The sequence below is a fragment of the Sciurus carolinensis genome, chromosome 5 (assembly GCF_902686445.1).
Source record: "Sciurus carolinensis chromosome 5, mSciCar1.2, whole genome shotgun sequence".
Taxonomy (NCBI): domain Eukaryota; kingdom Metazoa; phylum Chordata; class Mammalia; order Rodentia; family Sciuridae; genus Sciurus; species Sciurus carolinensis.
In genome coordinates, this window is record NC_062217.1 from 15,729,966 (window position 1) to 15,757,889 (window position 27,924).

At 34.0% G+C, this 27,924-nt stretch overlaps 1 protein-coding gene across 2 annotated transcripts; it reads right to left on the bottom strand.

Annotated features, from left to right (window-relative positions):
* Positions 1-430: 430 nt before the first annotated feature.
* Positions 431-27,913, bottom strand: Gpr180 (G protein-coupled receptor 180). 2 transcript variants are annotated; one of them, XM_047553747.1, is made up of 9 exons: positions 27,704-27,913; positions 25,017-25,175; positions 19,688-19,888; positions 12,062-12,242; positions 11,870-11,919; positions 8,781-8,938; positions 6,187-6,378; positions 4,278-4,355; positions 431-3,061 (listed from the first exon to the last, which is right to left on the bottom strand). In XM_047553747.1, the coding sequence occupies exons 1-9, from the start codon at positions 27,846-27,848 to the stop codon at positions 2,903-2,905; spliced, it is 1,323 nt and encodes a 440-aa protein (XP_047409703.1). In that variant the 5' UTR covers positions 27,849-27,913; the 3' UTR covers positions 431-2,902. The 2 variants fall into 2 exon arrangements, with proteins under 2 accessions (XP_047409703.1, XP_047409704.1); XM_047553748.1 differs by lacking the exons at positions 11,870-11,919; positions 12,062-12,242.
* Between the last annotated feature and the right edge of the window lie 11 nt (positions 27,914-27,924).

A 27,924-nucleotide genomic window follows, 5' to 3' on the forward strand; every position in this document is an offset into this window, starting at 1 on the left:
TCTAACCTCTGTCCAATTGGATGTTCCTAACAGGCAGGTCAATCCTCAAAACAAAAACAAGATCCTCAATGATTTGACACCACAGAAGCTATGTAAAACAGTGTTTCACAGGTCATTTCCAGAGAATGTGCAGTCTCCCAAGGGAAACCTGTTGAAGGGGTTCATATTCATGTTGATGTACAGATTCTAGTCTTTCTGGAGTTGACCTTAGACTTGTATCACTTCTACATTCATGAGACTTGGTTTACTTTACTTGAGATCATGAAAAATTTCCCTTAAGTAAGTTCTTCTGCCTGGATTAACTCCCCTTGCTAGCAATACAGTCTAGTTGAAAGCCATGTTCAAATACTGAAGTACACTGAGTTCTTCTAGGCATTCAAGCTCATTTCAGATTTCAGCACAATGATTTGGAAGAGGATTTAATGTTCACACCAATAGTAAAATTAACACAGATGACCATTCTCATTACAACCATATGCACCTAATACATGCTCATTAAATCATGAGGGTAGAGTAGAAAAACTCAATGGATGGGTGATCTTTGAGAATCATTGTCTCCTACTCAGTTAATTGGGAGCTTGGTTATTGCAGGAGGACTTAGTGATAATGAGGGTTAAATGCCTGATGCACAGCAGGCACTATTATTATTATACATGTCAATAAGGAAAAAAAATGCTTCCCAAAAGAGGAAGAAACAGAACATTTATCCTAAGAAAAAAATGTACAAGTGGATAAGAAAGGATTTATCTGACAGAGAAAGAAAAGGACAAAATTTTTATCTTTCATTAGGGTTTGCACTATATGCTTCTCTTCCTGTAATCTGCAGTGAAGAATCTCCATGTAAATATTCAGAAAGAAAAAGGGGATGCTGTGTCATAACTTACAAACCATAAATCTTATCCCTGATTACTAACCAAGGACAGTTTTATACATTTATTAAAACTGTTTTCCTTCATGTAACAATGGCTTTCAAATAACAAAATAAATTATCTGCAATTTCAGCTACACTTAAAAAAAAAAAAGTGAAAAACTTGTTAAATAAACACAAGCATAGTAATACATTTCACATGTTGACTACAGTTACTGCGTTCTTTGTGTAAAACAACAAATGATTATTCCCTTCCCATTGTTGCAATTTCACAAATTGTATGAAAAGATTTCTGTATCTTTTGAGCTTAATGAACTGTGACTCAGTTGAACATAGGAGACTTAACTGGTGTTATTAGTGATATGATAAAAGAAAAAGTTATGACCACTCAGCAGATCCTATAAACCTAAAACATCCTTCAGACTTTCTAGTCTTAACCTGTAGCACTCATTTATTAAACCATATACAAAGAACTGTCAGGGAGATGATTTAAATCAGTGGGCTGAACTTTGTTACTGTGCATTCTGCTAGTCACACACACACACACACACACACACAAATATTTTGCTTTAGAATATAGTAGAGTAGTATTCATTTCCAGTGAGACTGTGTGCCAGGGGAAAACACAAAGCCACAGATATCCTTAAGTTGAGTTACATCATTTTAACTAGTTTATAAGTTTAATTATCAAATAATTGCACCGTTTCTTACTTAAAAATGTAATAAGAAGATAAAAATAATTTTTAAATAACCAGAGGTAAAATAAAAAGGCCTGAGCAACATAACAAACAACAACAGAATAAGTTCCAGTCAGTTACTATGAATGGGAATATTCACTTTATACAGCAGGCATTGACAACCATCTAGCAAATCTTTAATCAGGCACTTTATAAAGTATTTTTAAACTAGCATACTCAACAGAAGGGCATCTCTCTCTCTCTCTGTCTCACATTACACACAGACATACATACACACACACACACACACACACAAATATGGCTTTATTACAAAGGATTCAAGATGGCAACTACTTAGAATCCAGTGCCAACACGGATTATAACAAACCCAGTGAGTATTTTGTTTTTCAATTATTCATAGAAAATTTAATCCTGATTAAGTATCCTTGGGCAAGAATTCATGGGTAGTTGATGACTGAAACCAACATTTATGTGAAATGCTTCTGTTAATTTAATCTGGGTATATGGCTTAATTACGATTGGGGATTCAATGTAAGAGAAATGAATTATATCAGGATTAAAATTTTAGTACCATATCACATAGTACCTTTTCCTTCTTTCTTTTCAGACACATAAACCTTTCTGTCCCTTTACCTAAGTGCTCAAATTTTAAAATCCTTTGTCCTTACAATCCATGTAAAGTGTCTAGGTTTTCTTTTTCATAAATTTGTCAAAAATCCTTTGCTAATCAAGCTAAACCTGAACTAGAGCCAAAAATGGAAGAAAAAATTGGCAAACAAACCCACCTACAAGTCAACAAAACCTTATTTATGTAGCTGAACATATTTTATATTCATTTCTTGAAGTAATTTCATTTTCAAATTCTTTAAACTCTAATATGAAATGCATTTTCTTTAAAGCATAAAAATGAAGTTTTTCAATCAGCGTATTATACTGATTTCATAACTGAACTACTTTAGATATCTATATACAAGTAATCCTTTAAATGATTACTTTTTTAAACACTATCAAACCTGAGTTATTATAGATATTAGGCATTATAAGTGGCAAATATTTTACCAAAGTATCATATAGTTCTTTTTCACATTTATGGAAATTGCTCAATCACCTTGTAACAACACTCTTTCTTGAAAGTTTATTGTTTAAGTTTCTTTCAAAACATTTTACTTATTACCTTTTTTGAGTTTTGGTACTGCTTAAATGCAGTTATATAAATAACATGCTCTGGTTTCAAAGTTCAATTTTTCATACCAAATGTATGAAAAAAGAGTCACTGTATTTGGATCCTTATTGCACTCCTTTAACCAATTCACTGTCTTTCAACAAAAATCAAGTATCAGAAATGAAGGTGACTTTTGTGTCCAGATGATATGGTCAGTGGTAGTGTTACTGAGGAAAGAGAAGAGACTTCCCAGTATAGACTGTGGGATAAAAAAAGTCTATAGAGAATAACCATGGAAACAGACTGGCAAAGGATAACACCTATTGTAATAACCTGAAAAGAAAAGAAAGGGAATGCTTTTACTGCAAGCGGAAAACAGAAAAACCATATTCAATTTTTCATGAACCCATATATACTTTTTATATTCAGTACTCTATCCTTCATCTTTACCATGTGTACATTTTATCAAAGAAATTTTCAACAGAAAAATATGACTATGTTATAAACTGGAATTGTTCAAGGGTAAAATTCCTTTAACAGTTTACAGATGCCAAAATAAGACACAAAAGAATAACTTGCTAAAACATTCTCTAAGGGCATGCACACTATAGACAGGAGTTTAGTAACTCACAAGAAAAATCAGGTTCCTGGCTAATTTAGTAATAGGAATTAAGCATGCCACTACCAAATGCCAGAGTGCTCTAAAAGCCCTTTCAGCGATTCTCAAGTCACTTCCCTATTTCTATATACTACCTTCCTACTTATTTACCCTTTGTGAATACCTCAGGCTCAATAAACATTTGTGCATTCAAGCACATAGTGCACTGCTTTGTAAAGGGCTCCTGGCAGAACTCCACTTTGAAATGACGGAGCCGTTCGCCCAAGAGGGGAGGAATCCACACAATCAAGACTCAGCATACTTGAGCATGGCACTCCAGCCTGCAGTCTGTTAGAGAAACTAGACTGATTTTTACAAGTCTATCATGATTTTTACCATTATGGAGCAAAAAATTTAATCTTTTTCTTAACAAAGATGTGTTATAAATTGTACACCGTGTGGCTGGGGATGTAGTTCAGGGTAAACCTCTAGCTTAGCATGCACAAGGCCCTGGGTTCAATGCCCAGCACCAGCCAGGAGATATATATATATATATATATATATATATATATATATATATATATATATATATATTCAAGATGAATATTTATTTATATATATAAATAAATAAAATGTAATTATGTGTGTGTACATATATATATCTACATATATATACACATATGTGTGTATAACTTAATGTATAAAACATTATTCTAAATAGGCTAAATTAAGAACAAGAAAAGATATTTCCATCACTTTGCTTACAAACCATAACTTCTAAAAATTCTTTTATATTTTAAACTAATATATATAATTACCAGTTCAATATTTCGTTTCAAAGTTTTAAAAGAACTTAAGAAACTTCAGAATGAACAGGTTCTTCCTACTTTAATATTTTTCCAAAAAGATCATATTTTCATTTAAAAAGACTATTTTCATTATATTACTTACCTTATCTCTTTGGTAGTCACTGAAAAGGATAGAAATGCACATAAGACCAGGATGGCATAAAAACCACAAGATACATCCCTGAAACAAATGAATAATAAGTCAAGTAAGTACAGCTTTGTCTTTATTTATAGAATGTACCAGACAAAAACATTGTTACTAGCACTGATTTGCTGATTGGCCTCAAGCCTTTAGAATAGAGCTTGCAATAAAAAGTAGAAAAAATTTACTGTTGCTGTCATTTTAATACAGTTTCAACCAAATATGTGTTTTTTAAGAGTATTTATAACCTATTCATAAATGTATTACATATACAAATTTTGATATTATAAATACATTAATATAAGAAACAAAATAATTGAGAAAAGCAAGGTAAAAATATATTTCTGTAAAAAGACAAAAAAATAAAAATGCACATTCATATCTGAATGTAGATACACAAAGAAACTCTGTAAAATATACATGGAAAAAATGATTAATAGTGGTTACCAATTTGGGGGTAGTATGAAGGAAGGGCAACTGGGCACTTAAGAATGGAAAACTGCTTACATTATACTTTCCAAGTATTTTTTTCTGTTTTTCCTTGAACTATTTTAGCATAGCAACTTCTCCAAAAATTAAATTTGAAACAAATAAGTTAATGTATAGCTATTATAGGGTACACTGAAGATTGAGGTTAAAAATATGTGGGAAAAAAGTCTTTAGTATGTTTTTACATGAATGAAAATGGAGGAAACCATATATAGGAAAAAATTAAATTCTTGGGAGGATAAATTAGGAACTAATATCAGTAATGACATGAGGAGATTATGGTAACTGAGTAGATGGGAGCAAGGTAAGAAATACTTTTTGCTACTCTGAACATTTTTAGATGTTGATCCTATACAAAAAGTTAAATTAAAAAATAAAAATAATTTTTATTTAAGTTCAAAGAAAAATATTTAATACTGTTTTGAACAAAAAAAGGGCCCAAATATCTCAAATATATACTAGCTTACCAAACAATATCCAACCTGCTCCTGTGAAAAATTCAAAAGCAAAATGGCATTTTCTTGCCTTTTTGGTACTCAAGAGCCTGAAGTTGGGTTCTAGGGCCACCCAGCAGTTTTGCAAAGTTCAACACCAGAAATAGGGAGGGATTTGGTCCTCTTGTATGGCTACCTCAGAATGCTGCAGGGCCAGGCTGGATCTGTACCCAAGAGGAAGGGATGCAGATTCTTTCAACCTGATAGAAAAATAAAATTTCTAGGAAAGGAGGCTTCTGTGAGTTACTGCTTCAACCCTTCTCTTGATGATCTTTCCTTTGACTAACGGTATAGGAAGAATCAAGTTTTTGGTTTTTTTTTTTTTTTTTTTTTTTTTTTTTTTTATCTCTCAGGCCTAAGAAGGACATAGAAAGGGGGAATAAAGTGGACATGATCTTATGTGGATGAAGTGGCTGAAGCACAATAGGTACTCAGCCTACTGGCTTCATCTGCAGGATAGCTCCTCAAGTATGTTATAAAACAGTGAATAATTCTGAAAGAAACAGTTCAATCAATAAACTGTTGAAAAGTTATAAACTGTATTCTAATTAGAATAATAAGTTAGAATATTATTAAACATTTTAAAAAATATTCTGTTACCACAGAGAAAATGCAAAATCCCTATTGATAAAAGGAAACTATGATCCAGGCAAAGCTGACAAAGATTATGTGAAAAATACTATTCCATAGTTTCTCTAAAATTGGGATAATAATGCCCAACGCATTATGGTTGTGAGAATTAAATGAGTGATGCAAATAAAGGGCTTACAGTAGTGCCTAGTGCGTAGTAAGTAAACAGAAGTTAGCATGTGGATTTTATTAACTTCCCACAGAAACCAGAACAACATTTATAATCAGAAGAAGTCACTTTCTACCCCAGCTCATACTTTGGCAAATGTGATGTAGAACTCTCTTTTGAGTGTGCTTCTCTCCACTGTGATGATCTGATACAGTCCACATCCTAAAGACAATGCTAGGCAAATTCTTAAAATGATTAGGAGAATCCCTGCCAAGTTGTGGTGTGAATGGTAGCTGTGATGACTAGTATCTTCAAACTGTTCCCAAAGTAGTAAAATACTCTGCAAAAAAATTTTAAAAATTTAAAAATTACATTTAGAGAATAAAAAAATGATACCCTCCTAAATTTTTTTTTTCGACTTTTGCAAACTTTCCCTTAAACATTCCTAAGGGATGCGAAGATTTATCAGATTATAAAGGTTGTCAATTAGTAAGTACAGGCATAGTTTTTTTCTTGCCCTAATAACCTTAAGTTAGAGAAAAGGGTTTTTTTTTATCAAGTGAGACCCAGTTTAAAACAAAACAAAACAAATAAAAAACAACAACAACAAAAAAAACTAATGCTATCACGATTCAGATATGACATCTCTAAGGACAGAAATATACTGAAAAGGTTAAGAGAATAAATGTAAACTTTCTTCTAAATCCAACCCCTTATTCAATATCATCATTAGAAATCAAAGTATTCTGCATTCCAGTCTACAATCTCAAGGTCACTTTCAAATGTCTCAGAATCTTTTGTAATCCAGAAATTAACAAGTCAGAACTGTTGATTTCAGACTTCACTCCTTTTCAAGGTAACCTCTGTAGGTAAAAGAAACACAACTTTAATATTCACCATAAGCGCTCAGGACACTGTTACACATCCTTATTCTGTCTGTTGACCTTTTCTCCCATATTGTTATTTCAACAGCAAAAAGCCCAGCAAGTTCTCATTGTGATGTTCTGTTCACTGCCATTCAGTAAAAATCAGTGTCCATACTTTCTCCATCCTTACCAAATATCAACTGCTTAAATTACTATATTTTTAGCATCAAACATACCTTTGGGCTTCATTTATTTGTCAATTCAGCTCTCAGAATTGAGTCTTTAGTGACTTGCGAAGAGTTTAGATAAAAACTCATAATGAAATTCAGTTCTTAGATTTTATGGGTTTATCAGCAACCTTTTCCTTTCCTCATTCTCACACCCTATACCCTAATTTCAGTCCTGCTAATACTCTTAGTAGGTGAATGCTGTCATCCTGCCCATGTGAAATTTTCTTAAGGAGTTTAAATTTTGCTCTTACTGAAAGTGTTATTCCTTTCATCAGATTATGCCTCTCTGATTTCTTAACCACATTTCTAAACTTAAATTTTACAACACAGAAGTACTATTATAAAATTACTATTTCTCATGTTTCACATTTTTACATATTTGAACTCCCTATTTTCATATCCACATGCTGGTATGTAATCTGTATAATTATGTATATATGTAGTCTTTGGTTGCCTGTCTCATCAACCTTTGTATGGCTATTGAAGATCAGAGCTATATCTAATGCATTCTTCATAAATGTGCACTTAAACTCTAGTGTAGTGTCAAAATCTTAATTTTCAGTTTGTATTTGTCTATGTAATGAATTAAAATTATACCAAAATAATGAAAACTGAATTTTTAACAGAGCTATGAATTTAGAAATAAGAATTTAAATGAAATTAATAATATTCTCCATATATCCTGGATCGAAAACATTAAGTTGGTCTTCCCCTTATTTTAATCACTTCCAATTGAATTCATTCTCGATAGGCCCCTTCCTGGCACTATCTACTTTTTAAATATCACCCTCTGGGAAATAATCTTTCTCAAATCAATCATGTAAATTCAATACTCCTACGTCACTCAGCACCCACTGTATTACATAAATACTATGGAAAAAGATGAATACAGCACTGGCTCTATCATTCATTAGCGAATTTTCGATTTATTTAATGCATTAAAACTTACATCATAATGTCCTTTACAGAGCCCACATACATATTCATTATTATCTGTGGCTACTGCTGGTCACAGACTCAGTGTAAATTTTTGTTCATACCTTTCTTCCTAATTTTTATAAATCCAATGCACACAGGTATACGGATATCCTAGAATAATGTCAATGCTACCACTATAGAGGAAAAGGAAAAAATTTAAAAAGGGTATAGAATACCCATATCACCTTACTGAAAGTCCTCAAAACCTATGTCCTCAACATCAGACCAGATTTCTTCTTGGAAACAAATAACAAAATATTCTATCTTATTTCATATTTGGCCTTTTAATTAATCTCCTATAGTAACTTGAGTATTTTTATGTATAAAGTAACCAACTGTAAAGATCCTTGCCAATGGATGAAATCTCAAATTCATTGATTCACTCGTTAAATGTTCAATACTTACCATGTAATGGAAAATATGAAAGAAAGTTGTTATTAAGTAAATACCCTTTAAAAAGGCTGGTAGGATGCTCAAATTCAGGTAAGTCACAATTAAATCACACAAATCTATATATATTAGCACCTGCAAGGTTAACGAATTATTTGATCTTTAAATCCATACTTCGAAATGATACAAATTCCTCATGGGTTCCAAATTTCAATTCTGAAATTTGCATTTCTAAATATTGTAAAGCGTAAAACTGAGTCTCAGCACTCACTACTCACCTGCGTTATGACAATGAACACTGCAATGCCAGTGGATGCAGGGGTAGAATCCCACTGGAGAGGTCTGCTCTGAGACTTCTTCATTCTGACTATCGTCCAACCCATGCATAGACTCAGAAGTAGGTATAACATGTGAATTTGGGAAGCAATGTCAAAAACTAAAGGGAAATGAAAGTCGAAGTCAACCAAGTTTTCATAATACATAGAATTTGGTACGCTTTTTGTGTTCAGGTAAGATTACCATTCGTTTTGTTTTGTGAGTCACAAAAGCACAGGCATTTTTTTAAAGAGTAGCTAAGGAAATTCAATAAGAGATATTCATGTATAGTAATTCTAAAGTATTACAACATTTCCAAACAATTCATAATGTTCATAAAAACATTAAAAGTGGCAATACTACTTTAAAATATATATATACATATATATATTTTAAATATTTATATATTTATATATATGTCCATATAATACCTCTATTAAGTTGAACCTTAAATACATTCATGTTTCTCATTTTTCTAAGCTTTTATAACCACATAATCCTAATCAAAATAATCAAATTTATAATATAATTTGTGCAATGTGGAAAATTAATATCTTTAATTCTGATTTGTTAATCTTTTTGATGACTGAACTGTTTTATGAATAGCATTTCCTAAAATTATTAGTAAGAAACACTATGACAATAAAGTACACAGTCACTGTGACATCCAATTATGTCAGTTTTAGTTTCAAAGTCCCGAAGACAAATGGAAAGCTTGGTTAATTAGTGCGATGTGCCACCACGTGGCCATCACTTGAACTGCAGGGGAAGCCTGCTACTTTAAAAAACAGTAACAAAATCTCCTGTATTCAGTTCAGCACTCTAGGGAAACAAAAATCTATAGATGCTTCAAGTTCCACGCATATTTATTTTATAAACTAGTAGTGATTGATTTTTAAAGGGCCACAATTTTTCATAGTGGTGTATTCTGATGTGCATTTTGGAATAAATTTGTGATCATAATTTAACAAAGTGTCCCCCATAACACTGATATTCATAACTTTTATTTCTTTTATGTAAGGATATTCTTGAAGAAACAGAGAAAACTAGCTCTAGTATATAATGCTCATATTTGAAAACTGAAAGCTAAAACTCTATTACTGATACACCTTTTCAAATATATTTTGACAGATTTTCTCCTGACATCTAAATTAAAACTGGCTACTCTACATTTATACTAATGTATCTGTGGTAATGAATTCTGATAATGAATTGCCATTACATTTGAATACTATAAAATGTCATGGCCTATCAGATCAAGCACACTTTTCTTTCATCATATATTTTTAAAATCACTATGATACCAATTAATTTTATTAAACCTTTCACAAACACACAGTTAATTATATAAAGAAGTTGGCTAAAGGAATATTCCTACATAAGCTGCTAAGTAGCTTATGTAGGAATTGATTCACTCATTCAGTGTACTTACCATGCAATAGAAAATGTGAAAGAAAGCTATTATTAAGCAGGAAATAATACATAAGCTGCTAAGTAGCAAAAACAAATACCTGGAAACCCCCCCTAATTTTCTGGCTTATTTCTTTATGTACTAAGTAATACACAGATGGATATACTATAAGTGGATAGGTAGAACACAGCTCATTTGTTGTTGAAAAATAACTAATTTCATAAACAATACACAGATCACACAAAAACTCCATTCTGTCTTGAATTTTAATTACTTTAACCAAATCTTCTGCTATAAGAACTACCAAAAATTAGCAACATCAATTTATTGTAATTCTAAAATGATACTTTTTTCTTAGTCTTCCATAAAAATGCCAGACAGCCTAAAACACTGTACTATATTAGCAGACATTCACAAATATTCATCAGTCTTTCATTTCAGTAATGACTTTACCATTAATTCGCTCTGTGTGCTTTGCCCCTTTGAATGTTAATTTCTTCATCTAAAATGCATAAGCTGAATTATTTCTAAGGTTCTGTCTAACATTAACAATCTACAATTCCATTAAACATCCAAAAGATTTCCAAAAGGGAGAAGCCAGAGCTCTAGACATTTAGAAAGGATAAGCTCCTCCTGTTCCTGTACAGGAGGTGCCCTGAAAATATCCCCCTCACAAGGAGAATGAAAGGGTCTTCAAGTTTCAGAATTTTGAAACAGGTGGCAAGATCTGGATGACTGGATCCAAAGATGATTAATGGCAATTATCACAAGACACCTCTAGAACAGTAATGAGACTAGAAGAAACATGTGGAAATATAAAAAGTAAATCCTAGAAGTAAATCCAAATATGAAAGGAGTTTCACATTGAAAACCTGCTTTGTAGAGCAAATCTGTTTTCCAGTATTGAGTGGCATATAACTTAATGTCCCTTTGAAGTTCTCTAAAATGTCATAATTACAGGACCTTTTAAATATTTTTTCCTATCATGCTTAATTGAAAAATTACTTCATAAGAGTTTCTCATATAAATAAAAGAACAAAGATGTGAGGTCAGCTCAATTACAGATGCATATGTGGCCTAATGTCAGAAACAGAAGAAAAGTTGGTATAACAGAAAATGGAATTACAGTAGGGAAAAAACCTTCAGCTTTGGGGTCAGAAAACCAGTTGAGTATGACCTCTACTGCTCAATAGCTGACTGACATGTGGAAATGTGCTTCATGTCACTGAGTCCAGATTCTTCATCTGCAAAATAGGGATAAGCATATCTACTTTTTAGTGAGGATAAAACCAGAGACTATATAAATCCATATGCTCTCAAAACAATGAAGAGTTACACATATTACTTGTTATTAAGAAGAAGAAACTAGAGAGGATATATGAGAATTCTGTAACCCTGTTTTCAGTCAAGCTGAGTTCTAACCAACACTGGACATAAAAATTGTATTATGATTAAAAAATTATGTATTTATGTGGTTTTTGTAATGCTGGGGATTAAATCCAAGGCCTCACACCTGCTAGGCAAGTGCTCTGACACTGAGCTTTTCCCCCAGACCAAAATAATTTTTGAAAAAGGAAAATGAACAAGCAGATTGCAAGTTTATCTTAAAAAAATAAAAAAAGTGCTCAGAACAATACTCACATTCTGCCAAACTTCCCATAAAAGGTACCCCTATTCCATCTTTGGAGTACCTGAGGAATTGAAGAGGAACGTATTAGTGTAAATTACAAGTGTGAAAAAAAGTATTCATAATCAAAGCAAGCATAATTGTGGTGGACTAATTAGGATTAATTAGACGTAATGATGAACACAGTTTTAGTGGTTTTGAGTTACCTGGAGAAATGAATGTAATTAGCTAAAGCTGAACCAGCTTGTAACAGCAATGCAGTTGTCAGAACCTTTAAAATCATGTGCATGGGTCCTCCTTTCTTAATAGCCTGCCACAATGATTGAGCATAAATGCAAGCAATCACAAAGTACACTAGGACTAGTAGGAAAAAGAACTCATGTAACCCTGTGAAGAGAAGAAAGGGAGTTTGCTTCAGTAAAACAAAGCCAGTGCAGTGTTGGGCTGCTTTCAAGTTTTCCTGTCAATATACTTCTAGACTTTTTAAATTGGAGTCATAAGCATTTATTTTTGTAAGGAAATAAAGAGGGAAATTATTTAAAAACCAATTTTTTACTTTAGGACAAAGTTTTAACTATAAAAAACTAGATTAAACTAACTACTTACAGTCAATCTATTAAAAAAACCAGCATAAAGGAAGCCCAAAGATTCACCATAAAAATCACACTTTTGTTTGAAAACAGCAAATGAAAACAAAGATTTCAATATTCAGTTAGATAAAACTTTTACCCTAAATGTGGATTCTTTTGTAAGAAGTTTAAGAAATAGATCTATTCAGTCACTAACAGTTTGCTATACTTTGACGATGCTTCTCAAAGTGTGGTCGCTGGGCCAGCAGCATCACCAGAGAACTTGTTGGAAATGAAAAACCTTGGGCCCCACCTCAGATGTACTGAATCAGAATTGCTGAAGGTGGAACCCAGCACTTTGTGTTTTAGTAAGCCCTAGGGTGATTCTGAATCAACATGTAAGAAACATAGCTCTGGAATGCTCCATTACCTTGAATTTCCATTTGGATAAACACATGTCATATCCAAAGGTAAACTTTCTGCAGGTCTTGCCAAAGAGGAAATCCTATGGAGATCAAGTGACTTGACTCTACATTTAACTGGAACTGTGATACCAAATAACTGGCCACCAATCCAAGTTGCCAACAACATAACTTTATTCTCAAAGGCAAGTTAGGTCAATCATATTCTTTGGAAATTCAAACAATGAAATATGGAAATGAAGTAGGCCATAAAAGAGTTGATGTTGGGACAGGCCAGATGAGTCAAACGAGGCTATAATGAAATAAAAGTTTTGAGTGAGCAGAAATTATGAGCAGAGAGCACTGGTTGGCAAAGACAAGAACAAAGTAAGAATGTGCAGATGCTAATATTAAAATGTTGCCAGTCATTACAGTGACCTCTAGTTCCCAGAAGCAGCTCTTCTCCATAGTCTTCATGTAACCTCATGATAAACACTACCTTTCTGGGATACTTGGAATCTTTCCCTGAGTATTCATCTTTCAGAAATTTTAGAACATTTTTTATAATAATGAGGTTTATTGCGTACATTTACAGTCATCCCTCAGTATTCAAAAAGGACTGGTTCCAGGATACCACTGGGATACCAACATACATGGAGTCCCTCATATAACATGGTATGGTATTTGCATAAAAGCTAGGCACATCCTCTTATATATTCCAAATCATCTCTAGATTACTTATAATACCTAATACAATGTGAATTCTATGTCACTAGGTGCTATGTTGTATTGTTTAGTGAATATTGACAAGAAAAAAGTCTGCACATGTTCAGTGCGATTTTCCCCCCAATATATTTGATCTGTTTATTCATGGAAATAGAACCTGTGGATACAGATGGCCAACAGTACTTGGTCACACTCAAGATAGTCCCTAATATAGGACGTTTACATCCTAACTAATTCGAGAATGTCATGACAGCAGCTGTGAATAAAGCCATCTCCACAATCTGTGATGAAGAGTCTAAATTGCACCCGCTCCCCTTCTGATTGTGAACACTGAGCCTGCTCCAATTTCCCTCGGGGTAAACTCCAGTTAATGAGCAGAAAAAGAACATTTACATTATGTGGAAAATAATTTTGGAAAAGTAATGTAGAAGATACAAATAAAAGAAAAAAAAAGACAAATAGTTCAACCTCAATCATTTTGGGGGCATGGGTAGGAGAAAAAAAAAGCAGCAAGAAGTTCTTCAGCCACTGGGTGTCTCCCCTGCTCTACCTATATAAGTAATAACAGTCACTTTCTAGAGCAGGTGAAAAAGTATGTTGACTTCAGGAAGAGAAGATCAAATAACAGAAGGGGCATACTTTCTTTTTAAATTCCTTACACAGAAAAGCACTGCAGCTTTAGAAATAATGGGACCATAATCCTCAGGTTATTGTAGTACTGGAACAATACAAAATACAAATGCTAACCATATTGTAACAGCTGTGGGTCAGTAAAATTCCTTTTGCTATCCTGTGTCTTGGATCTTAGTTTTTATCTTTCCTTCTTTGTATTAAAGAATTAAAGCATTCTATTTAAGATTTTATTTATAATAGTTTATAGAACATCCATTACAGGATAAAGTTTCAGGCTCCCGTAGGTTATGAATTTACTATGAAAAGAAAACCCTCAGACTAAGAAATCAGAATAATGTGGGAGGAGGTACTTTTAAAAATAAGACATCTATCACCAGCAAAAAAATATCCTAGGATTATTCAATGTTAAATGTGTCTCTCAGAAAGGGCCAACATTATAGCCAACAAAGCAAATTATTTCACAGAAATAATATAGTAAAGGAATCAAACTAAAATATTTGCCCTATACTTTGTTCACTAAATTTTAGATAAATGATTCTTTCCTTAAGCCCATTCATGAGACACTTTAAAGATAAAAGGGTGTGTCTACTCTGTTTTTAAAAATTTTAATATTTTTAAGTAGTACATTATAGTTTTACATAAGGGTTCATTTTGACATAATCATACATGCATAGGATATAATTTGCTCTATTTTAGTCCCCATTACTTCCTCTTTTCTCTTCCTCCTTCCTGCTGTTCCCCTTCCTCTACCTATTGGTGTTCCCTCTATTTATTTATTGTTTTTTTAAGTTGGTACTTTACAGAATCTCAAGCAAAATAAGGAAAAAACCTGCGGGGCAGAAGGATCCCACGAAAAAGGAAAGGAGATCAGTGGAGTGGAGGAAGAAGACAGAGGTGAAGGAGGGTAGGAAGAGAGGAACCCTGGAATGAAACAGACCGAAATATGCTATGTACATACATAAATGTATCAAAGTGTATATCTATAAAGCACTGTATTTTAAAAATAAATCAACCCCCCCAAAAGTCTGATTTTTTTCCTGTTCAGTAACCAGTTTTACTTTTGTTATGCCACCAGGCTTCACAAGACCAAAAGAATCTATTCGTTCACACTGAAATGAAAATCTAATTTTAAAATAGGTGAATACTAAGTGTTAAGTGTCTTACTTAAAACAACATACACTAAGGAAGAAACACATTCTTAAATGAAAACGTAAGCCTGGTGACACAGGTTGTAAGAAAATGTGTAGGTTATAAGGCAAGCTTAAAGAAAGAACTGGCAAAATTAAGTAGGAAGAAAACTTAAGTGAATAGCTTCAATAACTTCAGTCCCAGCTGAGGGGAGAGCAGAGGAGGTAAGAAAAGCAGAGACCCTGAACCATGGGGCAGCACTGCAGCAGATCTGCCTGCCTGTCCACCATCCTTGCTGTCGTGGTCCCAATGTATACCCTCCCTCATGTGCCCCAAAAGCAATCAGAAATTCCAATCCCTTGCCAGCAGGAGGTAAACCTAACCCCTCTGACAGATCTGTTTACCCATACCATCTTTCTGATATCATAACTAACATTTCTCTTATAATGCTAAACAGCAAAGATATGTGACCTAATTCTGGCCAATGAAATGTGATGGGAGCTTCTGGGAAAGATTCCCTTGTTCTTAAAAAGAGATATCCAAATTGCCAATACCTAGATGGGATGCCCAGAACTGCTGTAGCTAACACTGAACTCTAGGGAGCCAGCCTAAAGAAAAGCTGACAGTCAGAGGATAATAGGATAGACAGACACTAAATAATCCACTCTGGAGAAGCCTTGGAACCTCTTCTTGTTTGAAATAATTATACCACTTGCCTTAGAGTTTTCTATTACTTTAAGCTAAAAACATTAAAACATATTACTGGCAACATTAAGATCCGACCCATTATCATTTGGAACATGGAGGGAAAAAGGGAAAACAGAAAAGCATAAACATATATGCTAAAATTAAATACAGTGAGATGGCAGATGTGAGAGCCTGTAATATTCCAATGAAAACCAGTCTGCTTTAGGTAATAATGCTCTTGGCTTCCTCGGGGCTTCTTTTTGTTTCTAACAAGAGCACAAATACAATTAACAAGGATTTTAATCTTTTTACAAAAGGATTTCATTTTATTCTACCTTAAAACATTAAGATCCTATTTGGTACTCTGTCCAGTGGCATCAAATTTGCCTCAGTTCATTTTGTAAAATCAGACCTACCCTATGGAATAGAGGATTAACCAAAGTCTGTTAGATGTAAAATACTCTAATAGATTTGAAAGAAAACAGATTATAAAATTTAACCATGTTAACATGTAACATTAATTGCAGCAATCAGAAGCAGGTTATTCTAATTCAAACCTCCCAGACATTCAGTAATAGCAATTCTTAGTTTAAAAAAAAAAAAAACAAAAAACATAGCAAATCAATTCTCCTTACTTGGAGCAGATAATGAGATAAGCTAGCAAACGTTTCTGAAATGAGCTAATTGGAGATTATTTCCTGGAAACAAATACCTGAGGGTACTGAATAAAAAGAATCCATCTTAAGCCTTTACTTTAAAAAACACCAACAAAACAATGTGGAGTATAGACTTTTAGGTCAGTGGTCCTGACAACAGAATCAACTGCAGAGCTCTGAACCAATGCCTAGCATCCCCTCCAAACCAAATCCATCCGGCTGTAAATGTGGATTTTTTAAAAAAAGCTTCTCTAGCTATAAACACAGTGATAGGTTTAGAACCAACACTTTGGACTTGAATGTAGAATGACAAAGAACTGCAGGCATTTTAATCAATACAATGACATGATCTTTAGGAATTAAAGTAGTCAAAATTAAGGCTGAGTACTTTTGGGTACTTCTGGCATTTTTGAATAATCAATCCTGCACAGAATCTCATGCTTAATGAAAATACACATTACAGTGAGATTTTTCTCCTTATTTAAACATTGTCAGCTACATAACCAATATAACTTTCCCCATTTTAGAATAAGAAAGAACTTTAAGATATCAGAGTGAGAATCAAATCAACACCAGTGACAAAAATCAGGAAAAGTTAAATTAGAATGAGTCAGAACTAAGAAGCAAAGCACAATGTAAATCCTAAAAGGTTAGCCACGACTCAGGATGTTAAGGAAAACACTAGAAGATATGCACAAGGTTCAGGACCAGGCAGGTAGGTATGGGTGGCATTTAGTGACCTGAGAACAGCACAGGGCAGAGATGTGAATGCATTAAGTTCAGATGTGAAATTGGGATGAGGGAAGAGACCAGAAATGGGGGCCTAGAAAAGGAAACAAGAAAAAGCATATCATGATTCTCAAATCCCAGGGAGCCACACAATAAATAAGACAACCTCTCGAGCCAAAGGTCTACCTGGAAGGCAGTCGGGGAAAGGACAGCGCATCTGGACTCCACTAGAGGCAGTAGGATTGGCATGTAAATGATTAGAGCAGAGCGTTACTTACTGGTAAGCCCTGCCTGGCCCTAAAAATTGGTGTCACAAGAAATAATGAAGTCATACAGTTAAAGTGATCTTTCTTTCCCTTGGTTTTTTAGAACAGCTTTACTAAGGAGGCAAAACTGACGTATATCATGAAATGCACTCAAGGTTAGTATATGATAATTTTGGTATATTTATACAGTTGCGCAACAACCACAATTCAGTTTTTTGGTTTTGTTTTATCTTTTGGCAGTACTGGGGATTGAACTCAGGACCTTGAATATGCTAGGCAAGTGTTCAATCACTAAGCTATATTTCCAGCCTACAATTTAGTTTTAAAACATTTCCATTGCTTCCAAAAAGTTCCTGGTACCTGTTTGCAGTAACTCTTGATCCTACTCTCAACTCCAGGCAACAATCCATTTTTTAAAAATGTTTTTATTAGTGCATTATAGCTATACATAATAGTGGGGTTCATTTTGACATAATCACGCATGCATGAAATATAATTTGTTCCATTTCAGTCTCTATACCTCTTTCCTCCCATCCCCTCCTCTACTCCACTGGCCTTATCCCGCCCCTCACCGTCTATTTATTGTTCTTATACATTGGTACTTTATAGGTATACATAAAGGTGGAATTCACCATGGTACATTCACACATGCACACAGCATAATTTGGTCAAATCATTCTTCTATTCCTTCCCTTTCCCTTCCCTCCCAGCTCCCTTTCAACCCCCTTCTCTACTCCATTGATCTCCCTTCCATTTTTCAAGGTGCCTGTTAAAAGGGATCTTAAAAGTCATTTAGTCCAGTCATTCATCCAAGATATCAGATCTGGATTTCATCAATGCCTTTTCAAAATATGGAAAATAAATGTCAACATCTTTTATAAAGATAAAATAAATGGTCAGACTAGTGTTCAATAATGATCCACACTGGTCTAAGGTTATCATTAGTGAAATCTAACCTTTAAGTTCATCTGCATTCAAAAACGACATGAGTAGCTTTGACTCATTTCCCTCACAGAAAGAACTTTTAAAACTACTTTAAAACATTAGCATTCCCCATCTCTCTACAAAATTTTTCAAACCAATATTATAAAACTATATATATTCATCCTTTATACATTTATTTGTGACCTACTGTCTATTACACATGCTTTTTTACTTGCTTTTCTAGTTGTGGCAAACCTACACTTTGAACTAAACAATAGGTTAAGTCTAACATGGCCTCATTTTTGTCCCACCCTCCACCCATACTCTTCATGGTCAATGAGATGCAATGGAATTAAATTCTTCTCTAAGTTGATTGACTTTTTCAAGTGGGCAAATAACTCACAAAGAGGTAAACCCTGAACACTTTTCTTTGACAGATGGCCTATGTAAATCTGTACTCCAACATGTTAACCAACAAGTCTATTATACTTCATATTATGTTTATTGAAATCACAAGAAGCCCTTAATTTCTGTTAGGGCTAGGAATCTCATTTCAGTAGGGCAGAGTCACCTAAAATTTGATGAAATGAGTCTTATGGAAGTAAATCTGACTCCAGAAAACTTTACAATTCCTACGTACCACTAAAGGCAGTCCCTAAATCTGTTCAAACCTAGTGAAGGGATAGCCTTACAGAGTAATTGTTTCTAAGTTCAACCTCTGAAATATCAATTTAGAGTGCTTTCTTAACATTTTTGTTTATAAAAATAATGCTAGGATATCATAAAACAAAACAAAAAGATGTAGACCATACAGAGCAGACTAAACCCTACTCATCTCTACCATTCAAAATAAGCAATTTTATTTTTGTGATTTTTGTTTTATTCTCTGCATTTTTAAATACACTTGAAGTCATGCAATATAAAATTTAGTGTTCTGCCTTTTAAACTTAATATTATAGCTATCAAAATGTTATCAGAAAATTCATTCAGCCATTTCCCTAATGTTGAACACACAGATTGCTTTAAATTTTTAATATTCTAAAAACACAACATGAAGGTATTTTGCATATGTTCTTTTTTGTATTTAGGATATATTTAAATAGGTTTTCTTACCAGATTCTCTAGCACTAAAATGGTCAAATGGATTTCCTTCAGCATCTGGGTTTAGTAACACCATTTCAAAGGGGATGTCTTCCACCTGAGAATTCTCCTTGTCATCTCGGCATGTATACTTGTCTGCATAAAAGACGTGCCATGTTTGTGGAGATGGAATCTGGGACACTGTCAGATTATGTTCAGTCTGGTTCATTGTCACTTTAAAGAGAAAGAAAATAGTACCTTTCAAAGCAAAACTCTTAAATGTGCTCACTTTTCCAGTCATATAATCAATCTAGGGGTTAGAATCCTTTTTTTTTTTTTTTTTTTTTCACCTCAGAAACACAAGCCCAGGTGTAATACTGGAATAAGGTGTGTAAATTTTAAAGCAGATTAAAATGATGCATTTTATACAAAGAAATCACTATTAAAATACATGAAATATCACAAATGAGAATGATTTCACTGAAACTGAACTTACTGTGGTTAAAAAAAAAGATACACCACACCATTTATCATTTTAACCACTTTTAAGAGAACAGTCTATGACACTAGGCACATTCACAATGCTGTGCAACAATCACTATGACATTTGACATTTTTAAGTTACTTCAGATAAATTTTAAATGGAGCATTCAACTTAGAAAATCCTTATATCTTAAAAATTATGCCTGACAAGTAGTTTTTCAAAAAATTTTTCCAAAATATTTTTCTGACTGGTCATTCTTAATAGTAGTACTGGGCATATTTTTCTGACTGGTCATTCTTAATAGTAGTACTGGGCTGGAGCTCCAAGACAAAGTGCTTCTTAGGCCCTAGGTTTGATTCCCAGCAAACACCAAACCAAACAAAACAACAATAACGACAACAACCAAAAAATCCAAACCAAACCAAAACAAACAAACAAACAAAACCCCAAAGCCACTTAAAGTAAAAAACAGAAATTACAGAAGATGAGATGAAAGTTACACTGGTTCAGGTCCATACAAGGTAATATGACATACCAGGGAAAACTCATAAAAATTGGCATTAAACAGATCTGTATTTGAATTCTGGCTTCAGATGACCTTGAGCAAGTTACATATACAATTTAACACTCACTTTCTTCATTTGTAAGATGAAGATAATACCTATAGCAAAGAGCTGATGCAAGGGCTAAGTTATATGAGTCACCCAGCATGGTATTTGTCACAGTGGTTGCTCAATAAATTGATTTTCCTTCTTTCTTTAAAACAAGTATACTAATAAGGATTCTCAAACTAGGGTAATCCTGCTTTCCTCTAGGGCATTTTGAAAATGTGTAGCGACAATTCTGTTGTCACAATACCTGTGAAGAACTTGGAGGGAAGCTGTGCTAAATCTCATGTAAGCCAGGTAAAGTCACAACAAAGAACTGTTCCTCCCTAAAATGCTAACAGCACCCTCTTTCGAGAGGTACAAAATAATATCTATGATCTCTTCCAGATCTAAAACAATGATCTGCCCTAAGAGGTACTGAATAATGCTACTGTGAAGCTGTGGGAAAGTAGTGTCTCAAACTCCAGATACCTTGCCAAACAGTAGAGTTCGCAGAGCAAGTCTTGGCTTTGTGATTCAGCAAATAAATTATATTTTTATAAATTTTCTTTTTCAACAGTATAATAAAGATACCTGCCCTATCTAGCTCAGAGTTCTTCTGAGGACAAAGGAGACACATAAAAAATTCTATATTAAGATATGTGGTTTTATACAAAGTAGAGTATTCTTAAAGCACAGATCACATTTCTGGTCATACTTTACTTTGAACTGTTCTGTACCTTGGAAATTTTTCCTAATAGAAAATTGAGGAAATGTTACATATAGGGTGTTTTTATGAGTGAAATACCGATGTACCTAGTCAAGATGCAAATTTTGAGGACCTGGACTTTATACTCATTATTAGTTAAAATGAATAAGAGGATCTGACTCACAACAACATAACATTGCTTTTTTGGTTAATATAAATTAGCAGACTTTATATTACTTTTTTTTTTTTTTTTTTACTATACAGTTACTAGAAAAATGTAGCTAAGACTCTATTTTCTGTTAAATTTTTGAAGACCTTTAATAAAAATACAGTCAATCGATAGTTCAGAAATGAGACTGTTTAAATGTGAGGGATGCAATTACATAATCTGGACCTCATTATAAAGGTTCTGCTGTGTTGCTGTTCTATCACTTGCACTGTTTCTCTTAGATAAGACAATACAAAAATTCATTATTATATTTTCATCAATATACTTTTTGATGTTTCATTTTAAATTATGTGGAGACAAAAATATGCTTCATAAAGTGATACTGGCCTTTAGTTTTTGTCTTTTTCAGTAAGCCTGGGAAGTGAGCCTCTTGACAAAATTGTATGTCCATTGTTTGTGAGACAAAAGACTATAGCACAGCACGCACATTTTAGGTTGGTGTAATTAGTACCTCAAATATTAACAAAAACTGAAATGCGGAGAATGGTGTTGAATGGCTAATTTCCCAATCATATTAAAAAGGAAATGAATATTATTAACCAAAATACACAGAATAAAATGTTAATACATTTAAAGAATTTTAATACACCAAATATACAAAAAGAATTATATATATAAGATGTAAAAAACAATATCAAAATGTTTTACATATATTTAGCTCCTGTAATCTAATAGCAAATTATCCTGAATTTCATGAGATTTCTTTTAGATAGAAACAAAAACTCACCTTTTTCAGTGCTTTTAAGTGCTTTGTTTGCTTGTTTTTAAAACCATCAAAATAGTTTTTATCATTTAAAAAAAAAAATCTGGCCTGGAGGCACAACTCAGTGTAGGGCACTTGCCTTGCAAGTACAAGGCCCTGAATTTGATCCCTACCACCACGTTCACATACACACATAAGAAAAAAAAGAAAGAAATATGATATTTGAGGACAAAGGAAGACTGAAAATTAACTTCTGAAAGTTAATCTGAAAGAATCAAGAAACATTCAGTAACATGAGATTGTTCAAATCTACTAATCTCTTCACAGTGCATAGGAGTTGGGCATCATTAATGAGTTCATTACCAAACAGGTGAAAGGCTACTAATTCCTAAAAGTCATCTTAATAGCCAGGAAATTCAATTCCTACAAATAATTATTTTTAAGTATGTGGTATTACTACAGGGTCATAAATTTAAGAATATACATTTTGTTTCAATGTACTTAAGCACCTAAATAATAATATACTACAAATATGAGAACTAACATATAAAAGTTCAAGACATATTTTCTCAAGAGTTGGATTTTGTTATTGGGAAAAGAACTGATGAAATATATCTATATCTATGTATCTATTATCTATCTATATTAAGTACTTAATTTATTTCAGGCCCTAATATTAACAAAACAATTTTTAAAGTTCTAAAATTCCTGTTTCCTGATATCTTCTGTTCCATAATTGGAAAGAATACTTTTGCACTCTACAGAATAGGGAAAAAGAAAATAAGATACAACAGCAAAAGACTTCAATAGGTTATAGTCCTACATATAACTCTATCCCAGAGTAACCTTTAGAATTGCAGCATTTTAGGATGGTCAAGAGCCTACAAACAGTCCAATTTGTTTGTGGAACAGGTAAGTAAAGTGAGGCTCAAAACAAGTCCTTGTTATAAGTCACCAGCAGTGATTCCCAGTGCAGTGGATTTCTTATTGCCCCATACTTTCTCCCTGTGTACAGAAGGTCAGAGAATGATGGAATATGAAAATGATATTTTTAAGAGTATGTAGTATATGGTATAATACTAACCACACGATAACAAGAAAATAAATTGATGTTCTTATAGCTCAGAGATTTAAACTGCTTAATAAAGTTTGTTTTGCTCTTAGGCGGTTAAAAAACTGTACGAAAAAACCTTTAATAGCTTAGTTTATAAGGAAAAAAAATTTTAAACAGATCTAAAAAGCATAAACCAGAATGTTTAATACAGAATGCTAAATTTAACCATATTTGAAATTAACCAATTTAAAATTATAGGCAGACAAACAATTAGAGACTAGGAAAAAATCTATTCAGATTAGTGTCCAAAATACATGAAGAATTCCTCCAAAGTGATAATAAAAAGCAAAATAATACAAAATGGACAGGGTAATAAATAAGCTATTAGCATAAGGGAATGCAAATGGTTAATAACACAATTCAACAAAACTCCAAGATAATATACTCCTCAATTTTAAGGATCATATATGCTCAATTTGGCTCCTTGTCCTCTTCCTGGAAGATAATAATTTTTTACTAGAGAAAGGAAAAAGTCTTTGAGGTGCCAAAAACAAAAAGTGGTAAGGAACTGAAGGTATCAGGTTCAAATCTGGTGTTTAGAAAGATCACTCTGGTTACAGAAGTGGATCCAATATGGCTATGGACTGGCCAGGTGGGAGGCAATTTCAACAGCACAGGCAAAGGACTATGGCATTGCTGCAATGGATGGCAAAGACTGGGGCCCTGTACTTTTATCCCTGTCCTGATTGGCTGCCTTATGAGGGAACCAGATAGCTACTAGGAATGGATGTTTAGAAAGGGGAATGTTTTACTTGCCTAGGTAAAAAGAAGAGCCACCACATTCCAGATGAATCACAGAATGATAGGGGGATAAAGAGGGAAAAAGGCAATTCCTACTTTTTCTCATGGATGCTTCAAATTTCTCATGTTTTCTACAGTCAGTTAACTCCCAAGGGGTAAAATGGGTAGAATGGCACATGTGCTTCGTTTCTAAATTATAAAAGCTATGCACTTGGTCTGGATGGCTATCATAATACATGAGACAATGTTGATGAAAATGGATGAGAGGAAAATTAAGCCTATCCGGAGGCAAACCCAGAGGTTTACAATGATGTGGTGCTAATATATCCCAAAGTTAAGTATTTTGTCACCATATGACTAAGTCAATGACATAAAACAGCATCAGTTGGGCTAATAAGTTTTATTAATAACTAACATACATGTCAGTGTGCTGACAGATAATATGCATTCAAAAAATGCTATCATTGCTTCCATGCTGACGCTGGGTAAAAATACATTTGTCTCATTACCATAAATTATGCCAAAGTAAAGAGTTTGAATGAAGGAAAGGAATCCTTTATAAATTATCTGGATTTTTAAAAAATTTGAATGATAAAGGCAGAAAGAGGAGGTATACATTTTAAACAAGAAAACGTTATTTTCCTTAAAATTCAGCTTAAAATGTACCAAAGTGTTATCACATTGTGATATAGGCAAACATGAAATATATTGGTATGTACATATGTACCATGATATACTTCAACATACAAAGGAAAAAACCATATCTAATGGTCAAAGAAAAAAGGAAATACTCACTTGTCAACTGAGCTCTGGATAATTTTTCACTACAACTATAACCATGACTGCTTTCCTGCAGTTTTAGCCATTCCTGGGCTTGGAACAGGTAGAGTTTAGCTTCTTTTCCAATAGCTACTGCTATGTTGTTGATTCTGACACACAGAAGAGCATGATCACCTTAACATTAAAACAAAAATGATCAACTCGTTTGGTCTTATATAGAACTGAGATGGTAGGACAATTCAATACCTATTACTTAAACACAATTTTTAATATTTAAAAACACATGTATTTCAAAAACAATTCTTAACTCTTAACAAGGTAGATCACAATAGAATGAACATTCCATTCAGATGCAAGAGATTAAAGTGTGAAGTGTGCTTATAATTCATCTGATGAATGATAACATTTCACTAAGTAAACAATAATATCTGGGGTATTTGGACATTCACTGTAATATAATTTCTGCCTCACTTTACAATCACTACACACCTTTTACACTGTTCATAATCTATAGAAATTTCCTGCCAAAGTTTCTTTTGTTTTAACATGGGTTTAATATTTCAATTTATTTTTAATGTAAAAAATAAGCATAGGAAATAGCAAGGAAGTTTAAAGAAATGTAGTTTGAGGTACATATTTTACACCTAAGACAAAATTTTGCATGAGATTTTTACAAAAAAACTTTCAGAACAACATAGGTTAAGTAATTAACATAGAACAGTTAAGACCCAGAACAGAAATGGCAAAAAGTAGGGGGACACTGGGTGAGGAGAGGTAAAGCAGGAGACTGCTTTTCACTTTAAAATCTTGCATTCTTTTTTTTTTTTTTAACTTTTGTTACTAGATTTATCATTTTGATAATATAGTATCTTGATTATTATATTTTGATAATAAATTTGTGTATAGTATACACAATAAATGTCTTAAGTCTCTTGAATAAATTGGTTACATATAAATTGTCAAGTCATAAAAGTGACTCTAAAACCCTGTTAACACCTTAGATTGCAATCTGAGTTATAGGTTATTATTTCAGTATATTTTTAGTATTATTTTACTGAAGTGTAATTCACAAAAAATTGGTAATAACTAAATATATGAGAATATAATTATATATTATATATGTATAATGAGAGAAACAGAAAATGTATTTGGAACACTATCTCCAATCTGTCTTGAGAAATCTAGATTTAGCATGTTTCTCCTCCATGTGTACCAGGTAATTATCATAAACTTATTAAAAACTATTAGGTTGTCTTCTAAGTCTGCTGGTACAGCATCCACACAGTCTAGATTTTTCAGTACTGTCCAGATTGTGCCATTTATTACAGTGATATTACTATCACTGTCAACAAAGTATTGTTACAGTGAGTTAAGAAACTGAAAATCTGACAAAATAAAAATAAAACTGTTTAAAGGGTTTCTTCTTTATTCACCGAAGGTATCTATTCATATTGGATTTTTTCTTTTGTCAGCTATATTAAAAATCAGATTTTTAAAAAACCAGGTTCCCCTGCTTTTTTTTAAAAAAAATTTTTATTTATCTTTATTTTTACAGACTGCATTTTGATTCACTGTACAAAATGGGGTATAACTTTTCATTTCTGTGGTTGTACACGATGTAGATTCACACCATTTGTGTTCCCCTGCCTTTATGCCACCGATTCTTTAGTTTCTCAGGACTTTATATTCCTTTTCCACACCAAAAGTGCTTTTCATTTCTATTATCTTCTTCCTAAGAATCCTTTTTTGGCCAATATTCTGATCCCCATAGTTCTCTTTTAATGCAACTAAAGGTTATTTAAACTAAAGATCCTAAGTTCCCCAAGAACAAATTATTTGAAATAACAGTACTAGCCAAATTAAGAGTATCAAGAAAAGCGCTGCTATTTTGATGGTAAAAGTAAACGAAACAAAAATTAAAGTGAATTGCAAATTGATTCATTGAAGGAATGATCGCTGATTTTTGCGGGATACCAGACTGTACCAATCAAAAGCAACTCTGATTTCAGATGGGTCAAAGAGAATATCAACGGTGAAATTTCCAGGACCCTACACACTATGCAATTTCCATCAATTTTTTTCTAGGCCCTAGGATCCATAGTAAATCACCCAAATAACCAAACTGTTCTGGCAGTAATGTCAACTAGATCACAATCGCTCTGCTCCGAGAGGTTTTACCACACTGGTCTTAAAAAAGAAGAAAGAAAAAAAAAAAAAAGAAAAGAAAAAAGAAATCCAAGTTCCTGGGCTTACATTCACCCTTAAATAGTGACCCAATGAATGTAATCAGGCGAGTCGGGAATGGACAAACGATGCTTGTTCGGGGGAAGGATCTCAAAAAGATGCAGCCGACCAGTCATCTGCGTATCGTTTGCTCGGGGCGGGCTGGGGCAGTGGACCCCGGCTTTCAGGTGCAGAACACAACCTCTACTCGCCAGAGGCTGCAGTCGGGCTTGGGACGCAGCAACTGTGGGCTGCCAACGCATCCCACGATCCCGGAAGGTTGCGGAGGGGGCAGGGCTGCGGCGACGCCGAAGTGCAGGTAAGGCGGGCGAAGTGGCCGGGTTGGCCCGACGTGGCGGGGAGGGGCTGGGCGCCGCCCGCCCTGGGCCTACCCCGGAGGCGGGGAGAAGAGGCCCCGCGGGCCCTGCTGGAGGGGCGGCCCGCGCGCCTCCATCCCTCTCCCCGCCCCCGGGACCTACCGTGGAACTCGAAGTGGCCGATGCTCTGGCCCTGAGCGTCTCTGGCCGCGGCGCTGCTGAAGCTGCCCCGTAGGGTCTTACCCTGGCTGCCCGGCGGCCACCAGCAGCACGTCAGGGCCACTGCCAGCAGCCGCAACCCCCCCATCCCCGCCTCCCGATCGGCACCCGCACCCGGGGCCCTAACCGCCTGCGGCCGTCAGCCCCACGTCGGCAGCGGGAGG

Bases quoted from the DNA above. Each gene is read 5' to 3' on its own strand.
- Gpr180 (XM_047553747.1), bottom strand. From the start codon at position 27,848: ATGGGGGGGTTGCGGCTGCTGGCAGTGGCCCTGACGTGCTGCTGGTGG. The intron at 19,889-25,016 runs GTGAGTATTTCC...TTCTCTTTAAAG, and splicing joins ATCCAGAGCTCAGTTGACAA to TGACAATGAACCAGACTGAA. The intron at 6,379-8,780 runs GTGAGTAGTGAG...ATTTTTTTGCAG, and splicing joins TGTTCATTGTCATAACGCAG to AGTATTTTACTACTTTGGGA.